A 21,772-nucleotide genomic window follows, 5' to 3' on the forward strand; every position below is an offset into this window, starting at 1 on the left:
GCTTCGTACACCACAGTGCTTTGCTAGACGTGGCTATTGGACGTGGTAGCTCCTGGCTTCAGTCCAGAACCGCGCGGCTGCTACGGGCGAAGGTTCGAATCCTGCCTTGGGCATGGATGTGTGTGACGTCCTTCCGTTAGTTAGGTTTCATCTACATCTACATCCATACTCCGCAAGCCACCTGACGGTGTGTGGCGGAGGTACCTTGAGTACTTCTATCGGTTCTCTCTTCTATTCCAGTCTCGTATTGTTCGTGGAAAGAAGGATTATCGGTATGCTTCTGTGTGGGCTCTAATCTCTCTGATTTTATCCTCATGGCCTCTTCGCGAGATATACGTAGGAGGGAGCAATATACTGCTTGACTCTTCGGTGAAGGTATGTTCTCGAAACTTCAACAAAAGCCCGTACCGAGCTGCTGAGCGTCTCTCCTGCAGAGTCTTCCACTGGAGTTTATCTATCATCTCCGTAACGCTTTCGCGATTACTAAATGATCCTGTAACGAAGCGCGCTGCTCTCCGTTGGATCTTCTCTATCTCTTCTATCAACCCTATCTGGTACGGATCCCACACTGCTGAGCAGTATTCAAGCAGTGGGCGAACAATCGTACTGTAACCTACTTCCTTTGTTTTCGGATTGCATTTCCTTAGGATTCTTCCAATGAATCTCAGTCCGGCATCTGCTTTACCAACGATCAACTTTATATGATCATTCCATTTTAAATCACTCCTAATGCATACTCCCAGATAATTTATGGAATTAACTGCTTCCAGTTGCTGACCTGCTATATTGTAGCTAAATGATAAGGGATATGTCTTTCTAGATATTCGCAGCACATTACACTTGTCTACATTGAGATTCAATTGCCATTCCCTGCACCATGCGTCAATTCGCTGCAGATCTTCCTGCATTTCAGTACAATTTTCCAATGTTACAACCTCTCGATATACCACAGCATCATCCGCAAAAAGCCTCAGTGAACTTCCGATGTCATCCACAAGGTCATTTATGTATATTGTGAATAGCAACGGTCCTACGACACTCCCCTGCGGCACACCTGAAATCACTCTTACTTCGAAAGACTTCTCTCCATTGAGAATGACATGCTGCGTTCTGTTATCTTCAATCCAATCACACAATTGGTCTGATAGTCCACATGCTCTTACTTTGTTCATTAAACGACTGTGGGGAACTGTATCGAACGCCTTGCGGAAGTCAAGAAATACGGCATCTACCTGGGAACCAGTGTCTATGGCCCTCTGAGTCTCGTGGACGAATAGCGCGAGCTGGGTTTCACACGACCGTCTTTTTCGAAAGCCATGCTGATTCGTACACAGTAGATTTTTAGTCTCCAGAAAAGTCATTATACTCGAACATAATACGTGTTCCAAAATTCTACAGCTGATCGACGTTAGAGGTCTATAGTTCCGCACATCTGTTCGACGTCCCTTCTTGAAAACGGGGATGACCTGTGCCTTTTTCCAATCCTTTGGAACGCTACGCTCTTCTAGAGACCTACGGTACACCGCTGCAAGAAGGGGGGCAAGTTCCTTCGTGCACTCTGTGTAAAATCGAACTGGTATCCCATCAGGTCCAGCGGCCTTTCCTCTTTTGAGCGATTTTAATTGTTTCTCTATCCCTCTGTCGTCTATTTCGATATCTACCATTTTGTCATCTGTGCGACAATCTAGTTTAAGTAGTTCTAAGTTCTAGGGGACTGATGACCTCAGATGTTAAGTCCCATAGTGCTTAGAGCCATTTGAACCATTTTTTTATTGTTCCGGAGAATGGTTTGATGCAGCTCTTCACGTTAGTCTAACACCAACAAGCCACTCCATCTTCTCTTAACTACTGCACCCAGCATTAATTTTAGTTTGTTTGCTATAGCCCATAAACTTTTCGGGATTACGAGACTGACGATTCCTTGATGGCTCGGGATGTGTCTTACTGGCAGTTACTTACTGTTAGTTAAGTTTGTCCACAAATTTATTTTCTTCCCAATTCTGTCCCGGACCTCTTTCAGTAGCACTCGACCTACCCATCTAATCTGCAGCATTCTGTGTCGTTACATTTCAACAGTTCCTGTCCAAGCTGTTTATCGCCGAAACTTCACTTCCGCACAACGCTACGCTCCTGACAAATTGACTTGTCCTACCAGCTGTATGGGGGCCTACGGCTCTATCAGAATAACGAAGTGATTGACAGTCGCGGCAGGGGAGGGTTCGATAATGTCGGGTCACGATTGTCCGCGCACACAGTACGGTTGCGGCATCGACATCCGGGCGTTTCTGTTCTGGAAACATTAACGTGCTATTCGTTAAACTCCATATTGGATTTGCTTTGGCTGTCATGTGAGTTATCAGAGCGACATGACAGCGGTGGACAAGAAGGGGTGAGCAAGCTTTAATTGGTTGTTGGTATGGCAGCAACCCAGTTGACAAGTAGCTGTCAACTGCTCCGCCATCCTGATACACATAAAGTTCGAGTGGATACCGCAGCACGGTGCAAATTGACATTTTTCACATCAAGTCATCACTGTAAGGAGAGGCAAAAATCTAGGGATCGAAACCTGACAGGACTTTTGGGTTTGCATTTTCACATTTATCGGCTTACCCAGAGAGCTCCAATGCCTTTATTACAGAAACGATATCGGCCAGTGAAGGCAGCAGTGGATCAAGTAGGTAAAAAGACGAGGGCTAGTAGAAATCCTTGGGTAACAGAAGAAATATTGAATTTAATTGATGAAAGGAGAAAATATAAAAATGCAGTACATGAAGCAGGCAAAAAGGAATACAAACGTCTCAAAAATGAGATCGACAGGAAGTGCAAAATGGCTAAGCAGGGATGGCTAGAGGACAAATGTAAGGATGTAGAGGCTTATCTCACTAGGGGTAAGATAGATACTGCCTACAGGAAAATTAAAGATACCTTTGGAGATAAGAGAACAGAACCACTTGTATGAACATCAAGAGCTCAGATGGAAACCCAGTTCTAAGCAAAGAAGGGAAAGCAGAAAGGTGGAAGGAGTATACAGAGGGTCTATATAAGGGTGATGTACTTGAGGATAATATTATGGAAATGGAAGAGGATGTAGATGAAGATGAAATGGGAGATACGATACTGCGTGAAGAGTTTGACAGAGCACTGAAAGACCTGAGTCGAAACAAGGCCCCCGGAGTAGACAACATTCCATTGGAACTACTGACGGCCTTGGGAGAGCCAGTCCTGACAAAACTCTACCATCTGGTGAGCAAGATGTATGAAACAGGCGAAATACCCTCAGACTTCAAGAAGAATATAATAATTCCAATCCCAAAGAAAGCAGGTGTTGATAGATGTGAAAATTACCGAACAATCAGTTTAATAAGCCACAGTTGCAAAATACTAACACGAATTCTTTACAGACGAATGGAAAAGCTAGTAGAAGCCGACCTCGGGGAAGATCAGTTTGGATTCCGTAGAAATACTGGAACACGTGAGGCAATACTGTCCTTACGACTTATCTTAGAGAATAGATTAAGGAAAGGCAAACCTACGTTTCTAGCATTTGTAGACTTAGAGAAAGCTTTCGACAATGTTGACTGGAATACTCTCTTTTAAATTCTAAAGGTGGCAGGGGTAAAATATATGGAGGGAAAGGCTATTTACAATTTGTACAGAAACCAGATGGCAGTTATAAGAGTTGAGGGACATGAAAGGGAAGCAGCGGTGGGGAAGGGAGTAAGACAGGGTTGTAGCCTCTCCCCGATGTTATTCAATCTGTATATTGAGCAAGCAGTAAAGGAAACAAAAGAAAAATTCGGAGTAGGTATTAAAATCCATGGAGAAGAAATAAAAACTTTGAGGTTCGCCGATGACATTGTAATTCTGTCAGAGACTGAAAAGGACTTGGAAGAGCAGTTGAACGGAATGGATAGTGTCTTGAAGGGAGGATATAAGACGAACACCAACAAAAGCAAAACGAGGATAATGGAATGTAGTCGAATTAAGTCGGGTGATGTTGAGGGTATTAGATTAGGAAATGAGACACTTAAAGTAGTAAAGGAGTTTTGCTATTTGGGGAGCAAAATAACTGATGATGGTCGAAGTAGAGAGGATATAAAATGTAGACTGGCAATAGCAAGGAAAGCATTTCTGAAGAAGAGAAATTTGCTAACATCGAGTATAGATTTAAGTGTCAGGAAGTCGTTTCTGAAATTATTTGTATGGAGTGTAGCCATGTATGGAAGTGAAACATGGACGGTAAATAGTTTGGACAAGAAGAGAATAGAAGCTTTCGAAATGTGGTGCTACAGAAGAATGCTGAAGATTAGATGGGTAGACCACATAACTAATGAGGAAGTATTGAATAGGATTGGGGAGAAGAGAAGTTTGTGGCACAACTTGACCAGAAGAAGGGATCGGTTGGTAGGACATGTTCTGAGGCATCAAGGGATCACCAATTTAGTATTGGAGGGCAGCGTGGAGCGTAAAAATCGTAGGGGGAGACCAAGAGATGAATACACTAAGCAGATTCAGAAGGATGTAGGTTGCAGTAGGTACTGGGAGATGAAGAATCTTGCACAGGATAGAATAGCATGGAGAGCTGCATCAAACCAGTCTCAGGACTGAAGACCACAACAACATCGGCCATTTACTCTAGCGCAGAGGTCCCGAAGTTTTCCTCTGACGGAACACTTCGAGAATTCTAGTACTTGCACACCTTGTTTATTTTGAGGGTTAGTAATGTTCTGGCGTAACCACAAGCGCCGGAACGAAGACGAAGAACTCAAGACCAGAGAAGGCAGCGAGGCGATGTCAGCCAACAGCGCGATGATTAGACCGGACCACGACCGGAGCGGCCTCCACAAGAGGAGAATGTAAGCGCTGCTCTTGCCAAACTCTTTAGAAGCAAACACATAAGACAGGAAACCAAAAGGACCCTCTACAAAACTTACTGTCCTCGCCACCATGAATTATGGCTGCACACATGGGGAACAGCAAGCAAAACCAAAAGGTATGTATGCAGACAATACAGAACAAAGTCCTTCGATGGATCCTATGGACCAAAACTACAACCCTCCATGAAGCCTTGGAGATGGACACTGTCGAAACAACAATAAAAAAGCTAACCACAACTGTCTATAAAAAGCTGGGCATATACAGAGCCAAGAGCAGACACCTACGAAACATCGGAACAATCCAACCAAGAGCATGGCACAAACAAAGAGTTCCACGAAGCATCATAGAGCCAGCAATCTGAATTCGTGCCCACCAGCAGAAGAAACCTCACTCCCTTAGAAAATCGCAACCTAGGATAGGCTAATTACTACCCCATACTAGACCAATAGGATGTAAAACAAGCTCATGACAAACCAATTAGAATAGGCTTACTAAAAATATTAGATCAGTAAGACGTAGGATAAATTCATGGCACGGTAAAAAACCAATCAGAATAGGCTAACCATAACCATATTAGGCCAGTAAGATGTAGGATAAATTCATGGTGTCCAATCAAGTAAAATAGAGATCAAGTAAAATAGGCTATAAACAAAGGAAAACCAAAAGTCTAGGACCTCGAAATAAGTAATCTTAGATTAAGTCAAACCCAGACAACATAGGAATATTGACCTAGTGACAACAAAGCTAGAAAACCAAAGCCTCAACCCAATGAGGCACAGAACCCCACCTACGACGGCAGATTGGCGAACTTCTTTTTAATTCACCATCCTGTCCCCAAAAGTTTAAATAAACGGTACCACTACAGCACTAAAGTCAAACAAAACACCACACCATAACACGTCAAAACCGTAGCCCGGCACTCACAGAAGCGTTATCAGTGATCCATATCCATTTGCGTGTTCAGACACTAGAACATTACGGTTAGCACGTGGCCTATCGCTTGCGACACTTGTTGTAAATACAAGTTAAGTATTTAGAATGAAATTTTCACTCTACAGCGGAGTGTGCGCTGATATGAAACTTCCTGGCAGATTAAGACTGTGTGCCGGACCGAGACTCGAACTCGTGACCTTTGCCTTTCGCGGGCAAGTGCGAGTTCGAGTCTCGGTCCGGCACACAGTTTTAACCTGCCAGGAAGTTTCAAGTTAAGTATTGTCAATCTTCTTTATTTTAATGAAAACTATTAAAGTGATTCGCTTGAATTGTTGAATAGCATTCCGAGAAAGCAGCATCCCTTAGGCACCCTATACGAGACGAGTGGGTCCTTGTTTTATTCGGTGATCACTTCAATATTAAATCATGAATAATAACACAGGACTCACAACAAAATTAAAAAATAATTAGTACCGTCAAAAAATCGAAAGAAAATAACCGCCACGTTATCAACAGTTATTCGCGGAACACTTATTAACTTTTTGCGTAACACAGTTTGGGAAACCCTGATCTAGCGTGTAAACTGAGTCTTCAGAACACGTACTACGTCGCGAAACGGGCAGTCTTTCGCTATACGTCCGTCAGGCGGCAGCTGTTGGCTGCCCTGCATCGTATTTGCCGAGATCAATTTGAATGCGAGAAAGCGGGCTGCCTTGTAGATAAAGGTGTGACAGTAGTGGAAAATGGTGCTTGGCCGCAGTGTGAATGTCCTCAGTACCTGAGCAAACAAACGCGTTTTTAAGTAGGTGCGTGAAATGATAACGGTAAGACACGCGTGCGCCTGTGTCGCTATTTGTGTATGTCGCGGTCATGTTATCTTTCCAGTCGGTGTCTTCTCGTCTTGCACAGCAGTCCTACCGAGATTACGAACGCCACGCTCCTTTAATCCCAGAACTCTAACCGGAGGGCCGGCCGGGGTGGCCGAGCGGTTCTAGGCGCTACAGTCTGGAACCGCTCGGCCGCTACGCTCGCAGGTTCGAATCCTGTCTCGGGCATGGATGTGAGTGACGTCCTTAGGTTAGTTAGGTTTAAGTAGTTCTAAGTTCTAGGGGACTGATGACCTCAGATGTTAAGTCCCATAGTGCTCAGAGCCATTCGAACCATTCTAACCGGAGGAAAATGCTGTACCGCTACTAAACCACCGTATAGGTTTCTAATCTACATTTTATTCAAAAATGGTTCAAATGGCTCTAAGCACTATGGGACTTAACATCTGAGGTCATCAATCCCCTAGACTTAGAACTACTTAGACCTAACCAGCCTAAGGACGTCACACACATCCATGCCCGAGGCAGGATTCGAACCTGCGACAGTAGCAGCAGCGCGGTTCCGGACTGAAGTACCTAGAACCGCACGTACACAGCGGCCGGCTACATTTTATTCAAAGGAAGTCATAATTTAGAGGTTATGCATTTGTTAATTACAATTACTACATCTCCAGTGGTTTGCTACATACCAAATTAAATACAGAATGTCCTATTTTACACCCTAATGCAGTCGTAAATTTTACGAGACTTTAGTAATCTAGCGTTAAAGGTAGCTGCAACCAGTGTGCCTAGGATAAATTTCGGCAAAGATTAGGACTGTACAAGCTTGATGGTGATGATGGAACTTCGATTATGCGTGTTTGTGCAACTGTTCAATCGTGTGCGTGCTTGAGTGAAGCTTGTGCACGCATTCGTTAGTGATTAATTTTTATTTGGTCCTGCTAAATTACGTTCTGTAGAAAGGTTGCACTGTAACGTAGGACTAGTCAAAGGATACAATATTGCATGGAGAAAAGAAGAAGAAAAACAACAATGCTATCAAACAGTTTCCCTAGCGTGTTTACTGCTAAAGATAAATATGGGAACAATATTTTCGTTGCTTTAACCACTATTTACTCCACATGTCACGTTTTCTCTTTTGTTTTTTTTTCGTAACACAAACAAAGCGGCTGCCAAAGCCGCGCATCGTGGTCTTCGACATTTTCTGGTAAACAGTCCGATTGACTGTACAAAACATGCTTCAGCCGTGGGGAGGCGCTAGGAACATGAGCATGTTTGCTAAACACGCTTGCGCATGCGTGATTGTCAAGCATGTAGTCACGTGTGCAGCCGCCGTAAGATGCGCTTCGAAATTGTTGTACGAGGATTCTCCTGCTTTTAGACTGGACGTGTTTCTTCGCCACGAAAACCCCTTCCCCCACATTGCTTGGGAGGCTAGCCTCCCACGCAACAGCCGACCCCGCAGCGGAAAGTTCCGACGCCCTCGCGCAATGGCGTCTCACGTCCCTCACCCCTCACAAATAAAAACTCCTCTGAGATTAGCGAACCACTCTTGTCAGCAGGGCTCGATCTAGAAAACAGAAACGTTTCTAGAGAACGGCCGAATTGATCTGCTACTACGGAGCGTGCCGGCCACTCGACAGCGTCTGCCATATTCCAAGTCGCGCCACACTTTAACACGCAGACATACATATCAGATCAGTTTAGCCGTTCTCTGCTTCGAATTGTACTGCCACAGGACTCATTCGTTAGAAGATCGGAAGAAAAGCACCGGCATGCCATCGCCAATGGGATCATGCCTAGTGAAGTACTCTAGTTGAAACCAGCCTTCAAGTTAAGGTAAGATTTACGTATTAAACTGTGCCAGCGTGTCGTCTAATGATGAAAAAAAAGCAGTGTGTCGTTCTGTTGTTTTTTTAAAAAATAGGGATGTTAAGTACACATCGGTTCCGTAGGAAAGTACGTTGCATAGAAATCGTAAGTTCAGATTACGTTGGTGATACTGTTTACCAATGCACGCTAAAATAATAAAGGTACGTGTTTGCTTCGATGCATCCGCGTGCGAAAACGCTATTCCAGAGCAACTGGACGCTCCGTCACTGCTGCTGGGTTTCATTGGCTTTCACTTCAAACTTCTCTTTGCGGAGCGGTCAATACGACGTAGTAAAGAGCTACAAAAGTTACGTTTCCGTGTAAGAAATACTGACGTACAATTTAACATGAAGCAGCCATTTTGTTACAACACAGGTGAGCGTTATTGAAATCAGAATAATGGAACGCCTATGGTGGCACATTGTCTTAGTGTTCCACATCTACACTCCGCGAGCCAGCCTACAGTGTGTCGGAGGCTACTTCAGCACCACAATACTTCTCCCCTTCCCTTTTCCGTTCGCGACTGGTGCATAAGAAGAATGACTCTCCACAAACATCTGTATCAGCTCAGATTTCACCGACTTTCTCGTTATGGTCACTTCGCGGAACGTATGCGTGAGGAGGTAAAATATGTTAGCAACCATTTCTTGGAACGTACGCTCTCTGAATTTTTAGTTGCTCCGCGACGCATAACGCCTCTCCGTAACGCTTTCACGCTTGCTGAACGTAGAATTCTTCCAACGAATCTCAACCTCTGTTTCGTTACTTCTACAACATCTATAGCTATACTCTGCAAACCACAGTAAAATGCACGGCAGAGGGTACGTCCTATTGCATCAGTTATTAGGGTTTCTTCCCACTCCACTAGCGCACGAGAAGCATGATTGTTTGAATGCCTCAGTGCGTGTTGTAATTATTCTAATCCTCACGATCCCTATGTGAGCGATACGTAGCGGGGTTGTAGTACATTCCTAAACTCATAATTTAAAGCCGGTCCTTGAAAGTTTGTTAGCAGACGTTCTCGGTTTAGTTTACGCCTATCTTCAAAAGTCTGACAGTTTAGTTTCTTCAGCATCTCGGTAATGTTCTCCTACGGGTCAAGCCTGTGACCATTCTTGTTGCCCTTCTTTGTACAATTCTTCTGTTTATAATAGCTTGGATGCGATCATACTGCTTTAGATCTCTACAGACGGTAACTTTTATTTCTCGCTTTGTAACATCCCCTTATCCTTCCAAATACCTACACTAGGTTCAAAGGGTGTCACGGCAAGATAGCTTCTGTCACTTAAATTTTGAGGATTCATCAGTTAATTAAAATAGAAGCACTGTGATTCAACTAGATGTAATATTTTTATTAATACTGTTTCGTCACACAGTTCAATATCATGTGACACTAAGCAAATGCTTCAGAGAAAGCTGCTTTGCTACCAATAGTTACGACGTGGACAGAGAGCTATTCTAACATTCAACCGAGGGCGTGCCAAGCAACCACAACAAACTGCGCAGCGCTATTTTCCACCCCCATTGTTGACACCGCCAACTGCTTCCTTCATTGTTGATAAAAACGAATATACTGTCCAGAGGTATATTGCGACTGTGAAATTAAGCTACGTATCCTAAAGGCTTTTACTGTTCCCCTCCGTCGTTTATGCTCATACGTAACATTTATTAACGACAAGGTTACGTGCAACAATTGCCGATGTTGTGTAGGTCTTCCTTCAATACACTACAGTTTTCTGACTTATCACGTTACTATCGAAGTCTTGCAAACTTTCAAGCATGATTGAGATGGAAAATGTATCATTTGATGGTAAGGGTCCCTGCAACGGAAACGGCCGAGTCGAAAGTTATACGCGAAAACCGTTGCGATAGGTTTTGACAGTGGAATACATGTACCAGTACTGTTGATACTAAGATTGTAGGGTAGGCATTGTATGGACCAAAACAAGAAAAAAGTCTAGTTAACATGGACTCCAAAATGGATACTTAAGAGCTCCGCAATAGAGGAGATGTGTTTCACACTAGCGATGATGAGCAAATATCCAGAGCTCCCAAGGTATGCATTCTAGAGCTAATTATTTTCTCTCGCTTAAGTCTATACTAACATCTCTGGAAGTTGCATTCCCTGTATTCTTAGGAACAACAGTACCGATGCACGTATTGCAGTGGCACAGGTATCAGAATGATTTTCGCTTGTAACTTTCGACTCGTTCGTTTCCGAACCTGGGACCCTGACCTGAAATTGAACATTTATCCGTCTCCATCATCCTCGAAAGTTTGTAACATCATCACGGAATCACCTTGCGTATACTTACATTTACAAGCGCCATCGCCTGTAACTTTGGCGCTCTGTATCATCGCTGGATGACGTTTCCGGACGTGGGTTCCTATATAAAACTTGATCTACTAATTCCCCTCTACAACCTCTAGAAGCAGATAACATCAGTTGTGAAACATCCCGTAAATATCGCAAATAATAGCGACCTTGTAACTCAGTCCCTTGCGGTTCTCCCAAAATTACTTTTCTATCTATCGATTTCGTTTCGTCAAGAACGACGTGTTGATTTCCTCGAATCCAGTGACAGTTTTGGTCTGGTACTCGCTAAGCTCTTAACTTGTTTACCAAACGGCAGTTCGGTACTGTATCGACTGCCTCCCGGAAGACGTTTCCGAATGTGTTTGGCGGGGACGCGACGTTCGAGACGACGGCATCGATCGATGGGCGTTCCTCGGCTGCACTCCAAGACGGCAATCGACCCCGACGTGTTCCGGAGAGACGGGCGAGCAGAGGGCTGGCCAGCCCGGCGGCGAGACTGCGGCACGGCTGGCTTACCTGCAGTGCGGCTGCGGACGCAGCTGTGGTTTCGTGTCCGGAGCCCGCGCGGCTGCGCGCCTCCGCCTCCGGCCCGGGTCGCTCACCGCCGCCTCCACACTGTCCACTGCACTGGCCGCCCCGGCACGGCGGAAATGAACTCACCAGCACGGTTCGGAACGGATCGGAACAGAGCGTCGCGGCACGGAACACAGGCGCGCAGCGACCACCGCAGCAGACTGCGGCCGCCGCGCCACTCGCAGCGCTGCGCCGCTCCGCCATGCGCGGTTCGGGGCCGCCGCCAGGCCCCCGGCTCGCGGGCGCGCATGTGTCGCGGTGCGTTTCGACGCGCTGTGCGAATCTCGACGCCACAGACGCGGATCCGACGGGCATTGCTGAGTCTTCACGTTATTATTTATTCGAGGCGTTTATATTTTTACGTAAACCGAGTTCCTAAATCTCAGCCGAGATTCGGAGAATGTAGTTCTGTGGAAAATGAATAGCCGCACACACGAGCGACGGATCGCGATTCATCGCCGTGTCGTGCGATATGTTCGCATATCGCAGCGATCGATCGCTTAGAATTTTCATGCAGTCTGATGAATGGCATACGATGTGTCACAATATGGCTGCTTGGATGCGACCCGTTTGTCTAATTATTAACCTTAGCGATACCAAAACATTTTCCATAAAGCGTACTTACTACCAAGGGAGAGGGGTAGTTTAGGCCCACCACAAAATTTTTTTAAATAACTCGTTAGTTGTTAACATCCAACAAGATCTTTTTTCAGTAGCTGCTGGTGTATAAGTAGAGCCCTGAAGTGGAAATTCCTTTTAGCATAGTCTTAACAATACCAAGCCATTTTCCGTAATGTGTATACGGGAAGAAAGGCGCTTTATGACCACCGTAAAAAATTTAAAGAAATACGATTTTCGTTAATTTCATTCACAACATACGCTCCTCAGATACGCACATGTGCAAGAAGGGTCCTGAAGTTGTAAATATGAATTTGACATTTGTTGCGAAAAGTTACATTCACTAATAAATTCAAAACAATTACGGAATCAGATATATGTAATGATTAAAAAATGACTATCGCGAAGTAGGGGAGATAGTGTCACAGACATGATACGTGAATTGGAGTGGCAATCATTAAAACAAAGGCGTTTTTCGTTGCGACGGGATCTTCTCATGAAATTTCAATCACCAGTTTTCTCCTCCGATTGCGAAAACATTCTGTTGCCACCAACCTGCATAGGGAGAAATGATCATCAAGATAAAATAAGAAAAATCAGGGCTCGCACAGAAAAATTTAAGTGCTCGTTTTTCCCGCGTGCCGTTCGAGAGTGGAACGGTAGAGAGACAACTTGAAGGTGGTTCATTGAACCCTCTGCCAGGCACTTAATTGTGAACAGCAGAGTAATCACGTAGATGTAGATGTAGATGCAGCGTTACTTTAACTTTGAAAACCCAAATGACTTGAGATTCATATATACGAAACTGTGGTGATGGAGGTTTATGCGCGTTAAATTGTGTCTTTACACGTATCGGAGATCTGTGGCTTTCTCTCATTTTCTCGCCGTTTTCAGTGGTTGTTTCCATTTGACAATGCAATTTTACAGAACGACAAATGGTGCTTATCACACAAAAGAACTCTTCCAGCATGATTTATTTTTATTATACATTTGCTCCTATTGCCGCACCGGTAATTTTATTACAACAGATGTGCAGTGTATTACATATACTTCACACCTTGCTTACTCCGTCAAATTCCTCTCCTCCCCCCCCCCCCCCACCTCCGCCGCCTTGCGTTAGTCAGTGAGCTCTTAACTGTATAAAATGGGATGTTTTCCCACTTCGAGTACAAAGCTAATTTTCACAACCTACTCTTCATCTTAGGATTAAAGCAATACAGAGTTACGCCCGAAGGAAGAAACGAAGATTGGCCCGTCGACATCGAGGTCATTAGAGACGGAGCATTGTGTCAAGGAAAGGGAAAGAAATTGGCCGTGCCCTTTCGAAAGAACCATGCCGGCATTTGCCTGGAGTGGTTTAGGGAAATCGTGGAAGACCTATATCTAAATGGCCGGACACGGGTTTGAACCGCCGCCCTCCCGAATACGAGCCCAGTATGCTAACCACTGCGACACTTTGCTCGGTAGCTTTGTTCGAGGGCACGACCCAAATCAGATCGACTTGACAAAGCGGACAGCGAGTCGGGTGGCAACTGGCCGGCAATGCGTTGCAAACGATTCACCGGTGAGTCACTCTGCAGTCTCGCCGACTACGGAGTCCTATGGTCGGTACTGCACTATCACATTTCTTTGAAAAAGAAATATGATCAAATATTCGTCAAATACCTTTGACAATGATCTTTGACGTGACGCTTGAATGGGTGTTAGACTGTCATCATATTTTTCATCAAAGTTCAAGATGGCTGACAACATCAACTTATTATACACCGCAGTCACTCGTACCACAATTGCATTGTGTTTGCATTTGGAAGAGAAGCGTTGGAAAAAAGGAAATTTACTACGGTGTAACCATGGGTTTAACATCAAGACAATAAAAGCATTCAGCATAATTTGTTACGAGACGTCAAGTCTTATATAGATTACTTGCGAATGGGAAGAGAATGCATTTCAGTATTTGCTCAGTAAAGTGGCTCTCACATGATTAATGCCGTATGTGCAGAAGACAGGTTCACCATAACACCGATTTCTTGCTACAGGAGGGAACTACTCCGCCTTACTATACTGTACTCGAATAGCACAGAGCACATTAACCAAAATAAATCAAGAAACGTGTGAAGAGAGTTATAAAGCACTGAAGAAGGTATGTCCAAAGATACATAAATGTTTAGTGCACTATATGGGGCTTATTTCTATTTTTGAATAATTTAAGTCATTGAATTAAGCTTTCCAACAACTACAAAATTAATAAAAAGTACGAAATACATGAAGCATTCTTAACTTGTGGCATCCAGAGTTCAAAAATAGACAAACTAGACTGGAGAGCCAATAAAAAAAAATATTTTAGAGCGTGTCATTGTATGTTCCGGTTTGCTGAAAAGTTGCCTAGACGTTTCCAGATGTAGAGGTGTATGGCCGTGGCTGTAATTGTGGGTTTGAAGTCGTCTGCAGCGTATCCCACCCCCCACCAGCACACGCTTAATAGCATGCAGTGTGCCCCTTGCTCACTCCCCCATCCCTATCGAAACAAGGCTATTATAAAAAAAGTCGAAGGAACACACCAACCAAACGAGGTTCTAGATTTGATATACAGGTTGGTCCATTGATCGTGACCGGGCCAAATACCTCGCGAAATAAGCGTCAAACGAAAAAACTACAAAGAGCGAAACTTGTCTAGCCTGAAGGGGGAAACCAGATGGCGCTATGGTTGGCCTGCTAGATGGCGCTGCCATAGATCAAACGGATATCAACTGCGTTTTTTAAAAATAGGAACCCCCATTTTTTATTACATATTCGTGTAGTACGTAAAGAAATATGAATGTTTTAGGTGGACCACTTTTTTCGCTTTGTGATAGATGGCGCTGTAATAGTCACAAACATATGGCTCACAATTTTAGACGAACAGTTGGTAACAGGTAGGTTTTTTAAATTAAAATACAATACGTAGGTACGTTTGAACATTCGGTTGTGCCAATGTGATACATGTACCTTTGTGAACTTATCATTTCTCAGAACGCATGCTGTTACAGCATGATTACCTGTAAATACCACATTAATGCAATAAATGCTCAAAATGATGTCCGTCAACCTCAATGCATTTGGCAATACGTGTAACGCCATTCCTCTCAACAGCGAGTAGTTCGCCTTCCGTAATATTCGCACATGCATTGACAATGCGCTGACACACCCTGTCAGGCGTTGTCGGTGGATCAGGATAGCAAATATCCTTCAGCTTTCCCCACAGAAAGAAATCCGGGGACGTCAGATCCGGTGAACGTGCGGGCCATGGTATGGTGCTTCGACGACCAATCCACCTGTCATGAAATATGCTATTCAATACCGCTTCAACAGCACGCGAGCTATGTGCCGGACATCCATCATGTTGGAAGTACATTACCATTCTGTCATGCAGTGAAACATCTTGTAGTAACATCGGTAGAACATTACGTAGGAAATCAGCATACATTGCACCATTTAGATTGCCAGCGATAAAATGGGGGCCAAAAATCCTTCCTCCCATTAAGGCCGCACCATACATTAACCCGCCAACGACGCTGATGTTCCACTTGTCGCAGCCATCGTGGATTTGCCCGATAGTGCATATTCTGCCGGTTTACGTTACCGCTGTTGGTGCATGACGCTTCATCGCTAAATAGAACGCGTGCAAAAAAATCTGTCATCGTCCCGTAATTTCTCTTCTGTCCAGTGGCAGAACTGTACACGACGTTCAAAGTCGTCGCCAAGCAATTCCTGGTGCATAGAAATATGGTACGGGTGCAGTCGATGTTGATGTAGCATTCTCAACACCGACGTTTTTGAAATTCCCGATACTCGCGCAATTTGTCTGCTACTGATGTGCGGATTAGCCGCGACAGCAGCTAAAACACCTACTTGGGCATCATCACTTGTTGCAGGTCGTGGTTGCCGTTTCACATGTGGCTGAACACTTCCTGTTTCCTTAAATAACGTAACTGTCCTGCGAACGGTCCAGACACTTGGATGGTGTCGTCCAGGATACCGAGCAGCACACATACCACACGCCCGTTGGACATTTTGATCACAATAGCCATACATCAAAACGATATCGACATTTTACACAATTGGTAAACGGTCCATTTTAATACGGGTAATGTTTCACGAAACAAATACCTTCCGCACTGGAGGAATGTTACGTGATACCACGTTTGTGACTGTCACAGCGCCATCTGTCACAAAGCGAAAAAAGTGGTCCAACTAAAACATTCATATTTCTTTACGTACTACACGAATATGTAATAAAAAATGGGGGTTCCTATTTTAAATGGTTCAAATGGCTCTGAGCACTATGGGACTTAACATCTATGCACATCAGTCCCCTAGAACTTAGAACTACGTAAACCTAACTAACCTAAGGACATCACACAACACCCAGTCATCATCCTATTTTAAAAACGCAGTTGATATCGGTTTGACCTATGGCAGCGCCATCTAGCGGGCCAACCAAAAGCGCTATCTGGTTTCCCTCTTCAACCTAGACGAGTTTCGTGCTTTGTAGTTTTTTCGTTTGATGCTTATTTCGTGAGATATTTAGCCCGGTCACTACCAATGGACCACCATATATATAAAAGTTCCCTATTACACTATCAAATTTCTTTGGTGTAAATATTTGACACATCATCTTTGATATGCAATACTGGCCCATTTAATTACGCAAGAAGCGATTCGCAAGCGACCGGTCACGATCTCACGTCGGCAACGGGTTTCGTTTAATTTGCTGCGTATGCGAAGGCCACATAGCCCGTTTTGCTCGAGTGATTTTCCGGTCAAAATCGACTACTGTAAGAGTGCACGCCTTTCGTGCACTCGTGTAAATCAACAACCAACCGCGACGGGGTTGTGTGTATGACGTCAATGATATGTAGATTGTACCGAGAGCGTTGTTCTAAATTTCCGGGGTCGCTGGATGCTGCGCACACATTGAGACAAAGGACTGTAGCTACGTCTGTTAACATCGGAAGCTATAAACTATTCTGGTCGATATCACACCTATTACAGAAACACATTATGTGCTTTCGAGCCTTCTTAATCTTTGTTATGTTGTTTGCTTTGTTTTCATGGCACATTAAAAAGTTACACAATGTCCTGATATATTTTCCTGACTACTAGTGTTCTCCTTCAAGAGAGACGAAATATCTGGAAGCAAAAAGCGTGTACCTTTTATAGAGAAGATACTATGCATGAATACGTAAATAGATAAACGTGTTTTGGTTCAAATGGCTCTGAGCACTATGGGACTTAACTTATGAGGTCATCAGTCCCCTGGAACTTAGAATTACTTAAACCTAACTAACCTAAGGACATCACACACATCCATGCCCGAGGGAGGATTCGAACCTGCGACCGTAGCGGTCGCGCGGTTCCAGACTGAAGCGCTTAGAACCGCTCGGCCACATCGGCCAGCTAAACGTGTTTTAATGAAAATTATTTGAACCGTGAAGACGTCAGAGTTATTGGACGAAAAAAATAATGTTCGTTGTTATTTGGCATTTCGCAAGAAAAGAAGATTCAAAGGATGAAGCAAAAGGGCGCTTTACGGTGTTCTACATATTGACTAATGTGTTTGGAAGTAAATATTTTCTTGAGCAAATGTACGTATGTTCTGAAATGTTTGGATGAAACTTTTCCTATTCTTTCAGTTCTCAGGAGTGTAGAGAATGTACCACACCACTTTTGCCAACAACCTCCATTATGAATTCTGCTTTGGTTATTAATAAATTCTATTGGCATTGTTTGTTCCTACATTTTATTACTATATCTAGATTTTTCTGCAAAAAGAATAATCCCCCATAACCTCACTTTCTCCATTCAGATGTCAAACTTTACAGCTGACAGCTATCACTACACCGGGAATTCTGGCGCTGACGTGCCTAACGAAAATGACCACTCAAAACAGACGAAAGTCAGTACGGGAACAAAACGCCAGGGTCGATGCAGTAGACACACTTGTCTGGCGTTGTCAATCGAGACAAGAAAGCCTATCGTGTAAAAGGGACTTACGGCAGTGGTCGTCAAACTGCGGCCGACCAAGGATCGAATCCACAAATGGCAACTAACGTTATGAGCTTCTTAACTGCGTAGTTTAGCTATTTAGTTACAAAAGTGCTTAACAGAGACAGCGATATTTTAAGATGTGCTTAGCTGTAACTGACGTTTATGAAATCGGCCTTGAGCGAAGTAAAGTTGCCCACTTATCTCAGGGACGGAGCGGAAAGTACTGCGGCCACCGCGGGTAAAGAGGATGTGGGAGAAGGAATGTTTCACTGTTTGTCTTCTGACAACTCATGGACGAGCGCAGTTCGTATCGAAGAGCTGCTTTCGTGTAAATTTCAAACATAAGTAATATGGATTCATGAATGTCCATTATAGAGACAGTCGTCTTCAAATGCGGTTATCTGTAGCAAAGAACGTGAAATTAAATTAAGGCTGCTGTAATATAACTAAATGAGTGGGAGGGAATGGCATTCAAAACATTTAGTAAATTTTGAGATCTTATGTCATATTGCATAACACATTTAGAAATAAGGACAATTGCTCTTATTAGTCAATTAATCATCGACTCACCAAGGCAGCAGAACACCTGATCAGGCAATGATGGTGTAAGATCTTTGGTGTCATCGAGGGTGGCAGCGATTAACAGAACAATCTACACTAAGTGTTCCGAATGGTATCGACCTCAGCAGCAAATCTATTGCGCCCTTATTATAGATGCTCTATTGGGGGGTTCATAACACATTAATTTTTGTAGTTTACCAATTAATAATAAAATCGGTACGTATGCGGCCTGAGGTGTCACTCCACAAACTCAGTACAGGGTTATTACAAATGATTGAAGCGATTTCACAGCTCTACAATAACTTTATTATTTGAGATATTTTCACAATGCTTTGCACACACATACAAAAACTCAAAAAGTTTTTTAGGCATTCACAAATGTCCGATATGTGCCCCTTTAGTGATTCGGCATACATCAATCCGATAATCAAGTTCCTCCCACACTCGGCGCAGCATGTCCCCATCAATGAGTTCGAAAGCATTGTTGATGCGAGCTCGCAGTTCTGGCACGTTTCTTGGTAGAGGAGGTTTAAACACTGAACCTTTCACATCACTACGCGTTCAACCGTTTATTCGCTCACTGCAGGCCGACCCGTTGATTTCCCCTTACAGAGGCATCCAGAAGCTTTAAACTGCGCATACCATCGCCGAATGGAGTTAGCAGTTGGTGGATCTTTGTTGAACTTCGTCCTGAAGTGTCGTTGCACTGTTATGACTGACTGATGTGAGTGCATTTCAAGTACGACATACGCTTTCTCGGCTCCTGTCGCCATTTTGTCTCACTGTGCTCTCGAGCGCTCTGGCGGCAGAAACATGAAGTGCGGCTTCAGCCGAACAAAACTTTATGAGTTTTTCTACGTATCTGTAGTGTGTCGTGACCATATGTCAATGAATGGAGCTACAGCGAATTTATGAAATCGCTTCAATCATTTGTAATAGCCGTGTAGTAGCTATTGCAAAAAAAAAAGTTTGACGACCACTGTCCTAAGGGAATACGTAAAGGAAAAACCCTACACTAACAGAGTAATAACAAAAATCGACTTCCTCTGATGTAAGTGGAAACGGCTGAAACTTATTGCATTCCCATGATTCAAACGCACGCTTAGCCGTCGAATAGAGATTTGTGTTCAGTTCACTATCGCGGTGACACACACTTCGATTATGTGTCTCGTAAGTTATGACGTAGTCGTAGTTGTGACAGTCGGTTGGTGTTTTAGTTCTTAAGTCAATTGCATGACACATGTATCTCTCAATTATTCGGACGAATGCTTTCAAACTAGCCGGCCGCTGTGGCCGAGCGGTTCTGGGAGCTTCAGTCTGGAACCGTGCGACTGCTACGGTCGCAGGTTTGAATCCTGCCTCGGGCATGGATGTGTGTGATGTCCTTAGATTAGTTACGTTTCAGTAGTTCTAAGTTCTAGGGGACAGATGACCTCCGATGTTAAGTCCCATAGGGCTCAGAGCCATTTGAACCATCTTTGAGCTTTCAAACTATGCACTCGTATTTCTCCGAATTGCTGTTTCTGAGAAGTTATGATAAAGTGTAAGTAGGCTGTTTAGGTTTTTATGTTGGTAACGCCACGTTGCGCTCTATATGAAAATCACTGACTGTGCTGTGTGCAGTCTGTGGCTGGTTTGCGTTGTTGGAATTTGCCATTGTAGCGTTGCGCAGTTGGAGGTAGAGATGGGCAAACTGAAACACGTAACTGTTTCGAAACAAATGAAACAGTACAATGTAATGTTTCGATACGCTGTTTCGAAACAGTGAAACAGTTTGTGTTTTGTAATCTAATAAACCTGCACATTTTATCATACTGAATGTCTACTGTATAGGGATGTCCATATAAACACAAATGAGGTGCGAGAGCGCTAATCATATCGCAGAAAGTATGAAACTATCACTTAGGCGTCTTGGCAGTTTCGTATTTCATGCAGCAAATACGCTGCTTTCGTGTCGTGACTTTCATAATGAGGACAGCCATAGCTGAAGACAGAAGAACCACCATGAACGGAACTGGTGGTGGGAGCGAACTGCAGAAACAACGGATATGGTACTGGGATTCCCACATTCCGCTAGTATGGGAATATACCCATCCTGCTAATTCCCATGCACACAAAGGGAATCGTTGTGGATAATAGGCACAGTGACTATAGACTCACAAATAATGCCAAATAATTCGAATAAATAACGAAATATAACAGAAAAAATTTTGTCTTTCAAGGTGTTTCGAACCGTTACTATAAGTTCACCATGCTTCCCAGCCTTTCCCGTTCACCATTACACTATCAGTGATATGTCAAACAGATTGCTTGCAATTATACCTACATTAAATTTATGTATATGTATAATAACTGTCACTCTACGCCTTTTTTTATTCAAAATGTTCTAGGCTTACTGGCGTTTCTTAATATGATTACTGTACTTGAACAGAGAAACGTATATTATAAAAAAAGTGTAATTTAACTGAATGATTTTCACATATTTATTATTTTGAATGTGAATAGTATGCGTTGTTTCATTGTTTGGTTAGTGTTTATAAAGCAAATGTTACGCTATTTCGGAATAGGACAGTCATCTAGAAACGAAGCTTTATTTTCGGATATCTTAAGCTTCATGCTATTGCTTGTCAAAACGATTTCGACACTCTTGAAAGTGTTTCACGAAGTGGTATGTTGTGTTTCAGTATCTGTGCCGAGCCCGAATCTCGTCCGACACAGAGCGGAATGAAACATCACTGTCTCGATACAATCAGTCCGTTCCAAGCACAGGTGGACTGAAACAGCCTTATTTTGAAACAACGATACAGTTTCTGTGTCTGGCTCGAGATCGAATCTGGTCCGGATATCCGAGACAGGGGCGGAATGAAACACCACTGTTTCGAAACAGTGAACCACAGTCGTTCCGAAACACTGAAACAGTTCCACGTATCGATACACTGTATCGAAACATAGAAACAGTGGCCAAGTCTAGTTGGAGGTGAGCCGCCAGCAGTGATGGATGTGGGGAGTGGGATGGCGCTCTCTCAAAACTCCGCCATCTCACTCGACTTTTGAACACTATTAAGGTAAATACATTGTTTGTTCTCTATCAAAATCTTTCATTTGCTAAGTACGCCTATCAGTAGTTAGTGCCTTCAGTAGTTAGAATCTTTTATTTAGCTGGCAG

General features: G+C 43.6%; 1 protein-coding gene across 1 annotated transcript in view; it reads right to left on the reverse strand.

The window, feature by feature from the left end:
- Positions 1 to 11,715, reverse strand: part of LOC126176068 (uncharacterized) — a 951,488-nt gene extending 939,773 nt beyond the window's left edge. Inside the window, exon 1 of the mRNA XM_049923202.1 lies at positions 11,344 to 11,715. Within this exon, the coding sequence (XP_049779159.1) occupies positions 11,344 to 11,715 (372 nt within the window). The remainder of the gene's footprint in view (positions 1 to 11,343) is intronic.
- Between the last annotated feature and the right edge of the window lie 10,057 nt (positions 11,716 to 21,772).

The sequence above is a fragment of the Schistocerca cancellata genome, chromosome 3 (genome assembly GCF_023864275.1).
Source record: "Schistocerca cancellata isolate TAMUIC-IGC-003103 chromosome 3, iqSchCanc2.1, whole genome shotgun sequence".
NCBI classification, from domain to species: Eukaryota; Metazoa; Arthropoda; class Insecta; order Orthoptera; family Acrididae; genus Schistocerca; species Schistocerca cancellata.